The sequence below is a fragment of the Apaloderma vittatum genome, unplaced genomic scaffold (assembly GCF_000703405.1).
Source record: "Apaloderma vittatum isolate BGI_N311 unplaced genomic scaffold, ASM70340v1 Scaffold9414, whole genome shotgun sequence".
Classification (NCBI taxonomy): Eukaryota; Metazoa; Chordata; class Aves; order Trogoniformes; family Trogonidae; genus Apaloderma; species Apaloderma vittatum.
The window spans coordinates 16,094-27,792 of NW_009710905.1; the positions used below are offsets into that span (position 1 = coordinate 16,094).

Sequence of the window (11,699 nt, forward strand, 5' to 3'; positions counted from 1 at the left end):
GGACTTTAGCTATAGACTATGAAAATAGAAATTCATACTGAAACATGTTTTAGCTATCAGTAACCAGAAGCATTTCTAAAGTTGGGATACCTCATTTTTAAATGCCAGGAAGGTGTGAAGTATTATAATTTTGACAAGCTCAGGAAAAAAAAAGGTGTTTCACAAGAGTGTGCAGAAGGAACACCCTTACATATTTTCTATCCATTTAATTTTTGACCAATGTGGATAAACATGCATTTTGGGACCTTTAACAGAGGGCGGAACTGGGAGGAGACAAGATTAAAACTGCCTAAACCATAGTTTGTGTTAGAAGTTAATGATTCTTCTACCAAGCACCAGAACAGACTTGCTTAAGGAGAGAATACTCAGACTTCTGAGCATTTGTATGGTAGTATAACTGCTGTTGTGGATACAGAACATAGGTAGGAACCTCTCTGGTATTTGTTTGTCTTAACCTTAAAATGTTGGCATTTAGTGTTTGCAGCTAATGAATGTTACCTGTGTAGCGCTCGTTGTATGTCCCGTGACCAGAACACAAGTAACATTCTTGTTGTAAATGTCAATACTTTAATGATGGCATCATATATTTGTATATGTGTCTCTGAACAGTAAGTATCATATACAAACAGTGCAAGCAACATTTAGACCTGCACTGAACTGAGAGATTCATTTCTCATATTACATTAACTGGTCTTGTTATTCTTTAATGTATTTAAAAATTAATAAGACAATTAGACTAATACTACAATTGGTGTAAATCAATGCAGTTCCATAAACTACTGGGTGAAATCTGGTTCTTCATTTGTGATATGGTAGTCTATTGAGTGGTGATATAGCTGCTGAGAACACAACCCAATGACTTGCAAACCAATGACTTGAGCAGCCCAATGACTTGCAGTGTCTGTGTTGGTGTCTGAAAATTCATCAAACTTCATTGTATTTTTATTTCATAAGAGTCTACAAAATCTGTAGCAAATATTGTCTAGTCCTTTGTATACTAATTACTGGTTACTCATGCTAAGGTGTTTAAATTGGTGCTCTTATTCATTGCAATTTGCATATAATTAGTGGGTAGAAAACCAAGCTTGAATGATTTTATTGTTATTTAAGGAGTAGATCTACCTGACAGGCATAGCTAAGGCTGGTCCCTCTAAGATCATACACCTTGAAGCACTGAAGGAAGAAGTCTGCAGCTGTCCTTTCCAAGGCTGGCTGCTGTACTGGAATGGATTTTCAAGGTGTCACAAGTTTCCCATGATGCTATGAAAGCTCCCAGCTCACACTAACATGAATAATCCACAGTGATTATTCGTTAAGACCCTTGATCTTCCCCCACTCAAAGTTTTCTCAGAAGAGACTATATTGAGCATGGGACCAAACAAGTGTAATAGCTGTTTGTCAAATGCTCCCAGGGTATGATGCAAAAGTCAGCTAGGAGACTTCTCGCAGTATGACTTGGCATGTTTTGGAGGGATGTTTTTCCTTATGTATGCTTTGGGGAGGAGGATTGTTTTCCTCCCTCAGAAAGGAAGTCACGGTGATTTTTGTTTTGGTTGGGTGACTACCTAAACAATTATTTGACTAATAGCATCCTTCTGCAAATGCACCTACCTCAGGTCATTACTACAGCAAAATGGTTTGTGCAGGCAAAATATAATTGTTTTGGAGAAACCATATAACTGAATGAATATATTTGTTGCACAAAGCTTCATACTTTTCCTTTGCTGGCAACCACATCCTTGATTTATTAAGCATGGAAAAAAACCCACTAGTGGAATATATCTAAAATAGCAACTTCATCAATACTTGAAACTGTGAGGGTGAACAGCTAATGTATGCCAACATCAGTTGTGAACTGACCTTTTATCTTTTTTTGTCTAATCTTTTTGTGTCATGGCATTTCCCCAGCCCCAATCTCTTCTATCTCCAAAAGGTTTCCATGTAGGTCAGGGTCAACTGAGGATGGGAGATGCTGCCAGCAGCTCCAACTGTTGATACTCTCACTTAGTGTGCCCTAACATTTCTCCAGCACAGGCTGCATCATCTTTTCATTTCCTTTCCCCATCCTGTATTTCCACAAGCAGAAGTATCACCTTCTTCAGTAGCATCCTTGCAAAGCAGTTGTAAGCCCTGTAACTCACCGCTGACAGGAGCTGGTCATCCCTGTTCTTATCCTTCCCCTGGGTCACTGAAGGAGCTCAGTACTAACAGTGCTGAGCCAACTAACTGCCACCTTCTAGCTGCCTTCACACTTTTCTATGTGTATCAATTAGCTTTTGCCACCTAGAGGCTGAATTTTATTTCATTTTTCTTTTCTTTTTTTAATCCTTTATCTTGACTGGTACCGTAACTTCTGTCTCTGGATGCTTTTTTCGTTATCTGCCTCTAACTGCTTAACCTGCTCTTTGATACTGTTCATACTTTCAATTTGAGTGTCCTCCCTTCTTGTGCTTTCAGGGGCTTTCTCTGGGACCTTTACTGGGATAGCCTGCTAGTATCTTAACTTCTTCAGTTACATGTATGGATACCTAGCCGCCTTTCTCTTTTCTGTGCTTTGCCTCATTTCTATCTTCACATTTCTCTGCCTTCGTTCTTTCTCTCCTTATATTCAGATTCTAAGTCACCTTGTACCTTCTAAAAAAAGATACCTCTTTAATTCTGTGAACTTCAATGACAGGCTACCCCCAACATCTTATTGTAGTCATTAATGTATCATAATAACAGGAAGAAACTAGTATCTTCAGATTACACAGGGACAGATAAATTTCAGAGGACTAGATCCTTATAAGTATTTCTGTATTAACTTTTTCTGAGCGCCAAGAAACTCACATCAGAAGCATTTCTGTTGGTATTTGTGTAGACTTGAGGAAATCCTTTCCTATACTTCTTATTCCTATCTGTCTGAAAAGCCAAGAGGAAGGAAAAGGTATTTTTCATCCAGATATATATCCTGACCCAGCACAGCCACAGATACAGTGGTACTCACATGAGTGAAGAGTGTGGGAAGCAGGTATGAGCAGTGGGAAAGGAGTTATTCATGCCAGCAGTGGAAACTAAGGAAATGCTTGTGAAATTAGGCAAAATAAACTCCTAAGTTGTTTAAATATCTACCTGTTTGTCTTAAATATTCTTAAGTATTAATCCTCTTCCATCTAAGTCCAGAAAAATATTCTTCTTCATTTTGCATTAGAGCAATGCCTATCCTTTAAATATTCTGACAAGTACTTCTCTGACATATGTCTTTTAGCAGAGTAATTTGCAATTGCATATGGACTTTTTCCAGCATTGGAAAAGTTCATCCAACCTTTTTCAGCTCCATTCAAGCATGGAAAAGCACTCTTTGTGTAGTTCCTCCCCCCACACTCTCTTTTTCACCATTTTTGAAAGAGGAGACTATTGTGAAAGGTGAAATAAATGAGTTCCTGTGAACTATGATTTCTGAGTTGGGGTTACTAGTTTCACTATTTCTATCACCCTTGTGTGTCAAGATATGCAGATCTGAAGAAGGTGTGTTTCAAATGACCCATTTTTTTCTGAGGGGCTCTGCAGTGGCATCTGGATCTACCTTCAGAATTCTGTTCTGTGTGTAGCTGGAGTTGCACAAAGAGGCAAGTGTTTTCATTCTTTAAATAAACTTTACAGATAGATACATAGAATTCATTTACAGCTTTTCACTGAAGTATTATTTTTATTGCTTAGTTATCTCTCAGAAATAGAATATTAAAAAACTGAGCAGGGTTGTGATATTCATTGCAATAAAACAAAACTCAACTTAATTGTGAAACAAGGCTTTAAACAATAAAAAATACAACAAAGAGAAGGAAAAAATTGTCCTCTATGGCTACAAAGTGTGCTCTTCCCAGGTGAACTGGAGTGTTTCTGCTGAACTGCTGAGTTGAAGATAATTTCATGTATCAGGGGATATGCACAACACTCCACAAGCAGAAGTGGATTAGGGATACCCTGTATATTATTGCAAGAAGAAAAAATATATAACTTCCCTACAGGAGGTCATGTAGCTAAAATAATTTCTTTTGTCATTAAGAGTTGTTTCTGACAGGCCAGTGTGAAGGAATAGTTCAGGTGCCATGGTGTTACTACAGGGATCTTATCAAAATGATGACTGAGTCTTAAGCCATGTGGCCGGCCCATTTAGAGTTTCACTAGGACTAGTGCTGTGCTTCAGCACTGATGCTTTGTTGACCCCTCTAATTTATTTTTGAACAGAGACTTTGTTTCTTATTCTTTTGTAGAAGTTGTCTTTTTAGCATTAAAAGTCATTCTAGATAAGAAAAAGGAGAGAGTGGGGACAGTAAAGAACATTTCACTTGAAAACAAAGATGTCGAAACAAGATACTTCAGAATCTAAACAAATATACACTGTGAAACACCCAAGCCATTGAGCTTTCCAATAAAAAGATTCAGTTTCAACATCTCAGCATTTTCCTGTAACTACTGTTTCATCAGAAAAGTCCTTAAGCAACTCTGTGTTGGCATATTTGCTTTTATATTTATTATTCTTTTCTCTTGGGTTCAGATCACTCAGTAAAGAAATCAACCATGACAGTGGAAACTGAATCCAACAGTGCCCATGGCTCAAACCAGGAAGTAGAACCTGCCCAGCTTTTGGATGATGAAGCAGATAAAAATCTGCCAGTCAAAAAGAAGACTTCCTGTTGCACTGGCTTGAAGGTTTGTTGCCGTATCAATATCACTACAAATTAATATTTCCATATGTTAAAAAATGTTGTTCAAGGTATGACATGTCAGATTGCTTTATTTCTGTAACCTCTTATTTTTCTGGAAATGGATATGCACTGGAGGTACATTGAAGGCTTGGATTTTGTCCTAAAGAAAATAAAAATTTTGTATTCAACATATTTACTCTCCAGCTACTCATAGGTAGATCCCCTTTTTGTCATTGGGGAGAGGTAGCAACCTCCAGTGGAAGACCTGAAGCATGCTAAAGTAGGTCTGGAGGTTGCTATCAGCACCCATTCTTGTACAGCCAAAATAGGGTGAGGTAAATTGCATTCTAGGGCTTTTCTCTAATCCAGGGCCATAGATCAAACAGGCCGCAGATTCCCACAAGCATCCAAGCTTTCAGGAGCACACAAAAAGAATTGATAGAACAAAACAAGTAAACTAACAAGAACTTTGCTCTTGTGTTAAAATCTTTGTGTTTATTGCTTTTGGCTGAACTGCAAATACTACAAAGGCAAGATTTCTTTTGATAGTGATGTGTTTGGGCTTATATTTTGAATACTTCTTCGGCCAGCTCCATCTTGGGTTAAATTCCATAAGCTCAGTGAAGTTGCAGTCAAGAACATATTTGACTCTATAATAAGGTCTGTAAAATGAAAGATTAATGGGGAAAAAAAGAGGTAATTGCAAGCTTCTCAAACGTCCAAAATAGTTTGGCTCAAGTATCAGGCAAAGGTTATTTTAATTTTTTACTTTATGACTCACATTTGCCACCCATGTACACCTGCAAAAATAGAATCTGATCTCTCTGGGAGACTCACAGGACTAACTTCACCATCATGTAAGCAGGCAACACTGAATGAGTGCAGATCAATGTCAGTTAGTTTGTTAGACACATACCTTCGAGGTAATAAAAGGCAAATGTTCTGTGGTTTACCTGAGGATTGCATTTTCAAACTCAAAATACCCAAGTCATTTTTGTTTGTGATCACATATTTATCAGAAGTTTGTGATTTCAGCCAAAGCCTCTGAGAGCACTGGCATAAGTCAAGAAAAGTGGTTCTTGCAGACATTTTGCCAAGCAAGCTCTGGAGATATAAAACATATCTCAGACAAAAAAAAAAAAAGAATGAACATACCTATTTTCAAGCTTTTGCTTTCCTAATTGTTGTTATTCTTTCCAGTAGATAGTATTTCAAAGTCTAAATCTATATTTACCTTTGTTTACTTACCCAACATTGTGTTGTATTGGAACTTTTACCCAGTGAGCAATAAGTCTATTTGGTTTTTGACTATGTTGAAATAGTTGGATAATATTTAAACAAACTTAGTTTAACCTTTTATGAAGTATATCTTTATTTGCAAAAGCCATAATGTGTGTTGGTGAAAACAAGTATAAAATCATAAAGAACATTAAGCTTTTCCTCACGAGATATGTGATATATGGGTGACATAGCCATGATTCACACATTTCAGAAATTATCATTTGAGAGAGAGATGAACTCAATCAGTCTGAGATAGTATAAAAACCTGCATAAAGCCTTTATTTTGATGCCATGGCTATCTATGTGTTTGAATTAGAGCCAGTTATGAACTATGTTAAAATAAGTTACATGTGGCCCAAGCAGAAGATAATCAAGTTTATGATTAATTTTAGGTTGGACTAGTATCAGTAAAACCACCCTGATTATTTTACCTCTGGCAAATTTTATATTTCTACCACGTCTAGAAATCCTACCATTTCCACTGTCCCACAAATTCTGCAGTCCATAGGTTTTCTGCTTTTGAAAACCTATGGCCAGCGATGCAGGAAGGATGGGGCTTCCTGGTTAGTAATTGCAAATCTGAACCCAGAAGCCAGCGCCTGCTCTCAGCACAGCACCGAGCACCAACCCCTGCAGAGGGGAAAATCAGAGCAGGAGCAGACACTGAAAGACTGACCTGGTGCTCCTTAGCTTTCGGGTACATGAAAATTCACGCACACCACTGTCACTGCAATTTGAGAAAAAAACAGATACCATGCTAATGATTGGTCCACCCAGTTTTCAACTTGCTTGATCATTCTGTGACCACTTTCTCTGCCTCTGCTTCCTGTTTTCCATGCTAATCTTTCCTCAGGTATTTCTTGCTGCATTGTCGTTCAGCTACTTGAGTAAAACACTGTCTGGTACAATTATGAAAAGTTCCATCACTCAGATTGAACGAAGGTTTGACCTGACATCATCTACTGTTGGTCTCATTGATGGGAGCTTTGAGATAGGTAATTGATATTCTGTAATATGCGTAAAACTGGTCAGAGAAATATAAGGCACAATATCTGGCACTAATTTTGATTCATTACATTCCAGGTAACTTGCTGGTGATTGCATTTGTAAGCTACTTTGGAGCTAAACTTCATAGGCCCAAAGTAATAGCTGCTGGATGCTTTACTATGGCTTTGGGAAGCATTTTAACAGCATTGCCTCATTTCTTCATGGGATAGTAAGTCCTAATCAAGATTAACTTGGATAACCTAACATTGGAATTGGATGCTGCTTTATGTTTTTTTCAGTGAAACTTTGTGTGTATCAAGTCTTAGATTTCCAAAGGCCTATAGACCCTCAGAAGGAGCTCACTTGGATCTGACCCTGAATTTTGACACCGAAATTTCATTATCTGAACTACTTTCAGAAACCCTTTGGAATTTTCCAGCTTAAAATGACACGTCTTCTAAACAGATGATTCCAACTTCTATTTAGTTTTCATTTTAGTTTTAAAAAATGTACTTGAACAGTCTTTTTTGACTATTCAAAATTTTGACTTTGTATTGATATTTAAACAAAGATACCTTTCTCTTTAGGGAAACAGCAGTCAAGTGGCTCCTGGCCTACTACACTCGTATTTCCCTAGTGAACACTGCTTCTAAAACTAGTGTTGTGTATTTTCAGTTATAAGTATGAGACAGCATCACATACAGCTTCTTCAGCCAACTTAACTTCAAGCATAAATCCGTGTTCCCTACATCAGGATATGAATGAAACCTTGTTGGAAGTCTCCCGATCAGGTGAGGAACTGTAAGTGCAAGTACAAACACAAGACCCAGTTTTATCCTTAGTTGCAAGTAGTAGTAGCGTGCAAGATGCTGAGTTATATTTCTGACTTCAGTCTTTGCCTGTCTGAGGATGTCGCCGATACTCAAATGCACTTTGTGCATCTCATTTGAAAAACAAACCTCCAGCAAACACAAATTATAAAGATTCAAATCCCCAGTTTCCTATCTCCACACTTCCAAATTACAATAAAATCACTGATGCTGAGACTGTGTTTGAAGGGACTCAGCTACCAAGGACCTGGAGTGGGGAGGTGAAAGAGATAGCATGAGATGAAACTGCACAAAATTAGCAGGAAATAAATAGAGTTTTCTATGATCTTACCATATGGGATACAGCTGTTTTGCACGTTGATTTTCATGGGACATAGAGAAAGAGCCAAGCTGTGCCCCAGAAACCATCTCAAACTTGTCATGTTAAAAATATATATTATATGCCAGGTAATATATTTGTGACAATATTGATCTGCAATTTTTTTTAAACAGGCATTTTTTCTGATGGGTGATACTTACCTGTATTTTTAGAAGCCAAATATAATGTAGGTAGAGGAAAGTGTTATCGGAAGATTATTAAAAGGTATAATGAGATTGATGGCCTTTCATTAATCTTCCATAAGTAAAATATGGTTAATACCCTAAATACTAAATTTTAATAATTTCACGTGCTGAATCTCTTGTGATTTGTCACTGTTTCCCATTCAACTATCCTATTACAAAGATTTAAACTCTCATATGCAGGCTGTGAGAAGGAACCATCATCATATATGTGGATATATATCTTACTGGGAAATATGTTACGCGGAATTGGTGAGACACCAATAACACCATTGGGCATCTCTTATCTTGATGATTTTGCTAAAGAAGAGGATGTTCCTGTGTATGTAGGTAATCTCAACATAAAGTATTCAATCGAGAGATTCATAGTCTAAGAGGTCAGTCATCGTCTGCAGAAAAAAACATTTAGGTGTTAAAACATACTAGTAACTGTTTCCTTATACTTTCAGCATGTTTGCACACCATAGCCATGATGGGCCCAATGTTTGGTTTCCTCTTGGGATCTTTATGTGCAAAACTGTACGTGGATATTGGATTTGTGGATTTAGGTAAGCAAAGCAGAGGAAAAGTGAAAGTAAGTTAATCCTTGTTTGTAACAGGTTCCTCTACATGGTTGCATACAGTTTTATTATATTGATTGTATTAATATAATTTTAATTTTACTTTTATTTAATTAATTTTATTATATGTTTTAGTACAATTTTGTTAAATTACTGGAAGCTTTTATGGTAAAGGTAGAATTAAACAGGGAATGTAATTTAGAATTGTGTTTCAAGGTTAAAGAATTAAAACATACATTTAAACTTCAAAAGTTAGTACCAAGAACTCCCACAAACCCAAGATACTTCACTAAACTGGGATCCTAGTGAAAGGATTCTGCTAGCATAGCAGTTCCACAGTTTTAGTGGATTACTCACGCTTTCAGATTAGCATTTTACATTATTTATACTTCACATAAGGTTTGCATTACGCACTTTTTGCCAGCCCTTGCATATTCAGCTGGGAAAAAAATCCACGTGTGTGTGTTTACATCTGCAACACGTCTGAAGGGGCATAGTAATCCCCATAGGTGGTGGCTGTGGTCCTTCATCTGTCTCCCTGTCACTGGAAGTGACAGGAGACATCTCTGAGGTGGTGTTTCCTGGCCAGTCCAGCTCCCCACCCATCAGACAAGCCTGAAGGGGAGTTGAGCAGTAGGGACTAGTGACAGCTTTTCTTGGAAAAGTACCACTGTAATAGCAGCAGTGGGTGATCCAGTTTTACTAGCAGGACAAAGAAGTTTTCAGATCTTCAGGATACTGTGGCTAGATAGATGAACTCTTTTGTCTTTGCCCTTTGTTAAGCAAAATTACTTGAGTGTATGGACAGTGAGCCAGTGCTGGTCACACAGTGAAAATTCTTACAGTGTTGGTCCACCATCACCAAACATACCAGCACATAACAATCATAAAAATAAAATTAAATGCTCTCATCTTCCTTAAAATACAAAATTTAATTTCAATGATGTCACAGAGAACACCCATATGCTTAGTAGCAACCTACACGATTCAGGTTAGCAGAGGATAGTCTCAGGAGAAATATATCAGCCCTGAAAGGATCCCATGCTTGGGGCCTGTATGCCACCTATTTTGCTGTTCTGTGCATTGGATAAGGACCTCTGTGTTGCCATGTATGCCACAAAACAACAGTCAACATAAGAGATAGAGAAGCAGATGAAGCCTAACACAATTCAAAGTATGATTCCTGATGCCTTCACTGCATGGATGGTCTCTAATTACATTGTTATCATTACCACTGAAAGTCAGACATCTGAAAATGTAGCTATTTTGGCAGATAAAAGATGGAAAGGTTCAACTTCTTCATTTAGGTAACTTGGACCTATTTCCCACAATTCTAGGAAGCATCACTATCACCCCACAGGATTCCCGCTGGGTGGGTGCGTGGTGGCTTGGTTTCTTAGTAGGTGGAGTAAGCAGTTTCCTGGCTGCTATTCCATTTTGTTTCCTGCCAAAGAGCCTGAAAAAGCCAGAGGAAGCCAATAATGACAAGACTTCATACGGTCTCTTGGAAAACATGGGTACCACAAAGAAGATACTTGCTCCTGCAAAAACTAAGCCAACGAAGTGGTCAGTAATACTGAAAGGCAAGTGTTTCGCACTTTGTATAAATGTGAAAAGCAGTAGGCACAATGTTCAGTGGGAAGGTAATGGTTCTGCAAAATATTTTGCCTCTCCTGCACATTGGTCTAAACCAGTTAGTTGTCCCCTGGAAAGGAGGGATCCTTTAAAGTGTATTAAAAGTCAAAGAACTTGTTCAAGGCTGTGAGATTCTGCATGCATCACTCACAATGCATCATCACCTGAATGGCACCTGCCTCTAAAATTTTGTGCTAGAAGAAATTCAAACAGAGGATAAATTCTGTATCAGGACCGAAAGAAAATATTAGAAGGCTCCTTTTGTAATATGAAAAGCCAAATTATTTGTCTGGTCACATACAACTCCTGGAGACTCTTAAGCACATTGCTGCCTGAGGAGAATACAGCAGAATATCAGAATATCAGAATATCAGTTCTGGTTCGCTAGTTCTTAGGCTGAGAAAGGAGTGGAAAGCTGGTGCAAAGAGATGGCTTTGCATCAGTAGTCAAATTCTCCCATCTTTGTGCAGACGCTGGGCATCTCCACAAAGGCAGTTTTCGCCTAGCCTTGAAACTGTGGTAATACTCGTGTAAGCTGGAGGAAGTCTTTGGTGTGTGGCCCTTTAGACTTCATGTGCAGATCTCACTAGAGCACCCAGATCTTAACCCATTCTTCCATCTGCTTTTAGGACTCTCTTCTGATATCTCAACCTCCGGTGTTTTTCAAGAACCTAATTTTGTTTAGAGATAATCATATGCAAATGAAAATCAGTATGACTTGCACTTGGACAGCTGAAAGAAAGATTTTGCATTTTTCAAAGCCAACTCTTATATCCCTTTCTTTCAGATTTCTATACCTCCCTGAAAAAAGTATTGAGTAATCCAATGTACGTTACACTTTTGTGTTGCTCGCTGTTACAGTTCAATAGTTTTATTGGTTTCTTGACTTACAAACCAAAGTATATGGAACAGCAGTATGGACAATCAACATCTAAATCTAACTTTCTAATAGGTGAGTTACACCATGCAATGACTGCTTGCCCTATAAGCAATGCATGGGAATAAGTTCTGGCATGTTTCTTCTGGGACCGAATTCCTTGCAGAACAGGCTGCTGTAAATGGTGGTGAATTACGTAAAGGTGGCATACAAACTACAGTTTTGGTGCCTGTGGGACCAGAATAATTTATTTTATTTCATATATTATATATATTGTTTA

The 11,699-nt window shown here is 37.9% G+C and overlaps 1 protein-coding gene across 1 annotated transcript; it reads left to right on the forward strand.

Annotated features, from left to right (window-relative positions):
• Positions 1 to 267: 267 nt before the first annotated feature.
• On the forward strand, positions 268 to 11,547 carry LOC104272445 (solute carrier organic anion transporter family member 1B3-like). Its single transcript, XM_009867437.1, has 9 exons — positions 268 to 422; positions 4,538 to 4,692; positions 6,823 to 6,964; positions 7,053 to 7,185; positions 7,632 to 7,747; positions 8,531 to 8,677; positions 8,797 to 8,895; positions 10,245 to 10,490; positions 11,330 to 11,547. The coding sequence occupies exons 2-9, from the start codon at positions 4,561 to 4,563 to the stop codon at positions 11,545 to 11,547; spliced, it is 1,233 nt and encodes a 410-aa protein (XP_009865739.1). The 5' UTR covers positions 268 to 422; positions 4,538 to 4,560.
• The last annotated feature ends 152 nt before the right edge of the window (positions 11,548 to 11,699 follow it).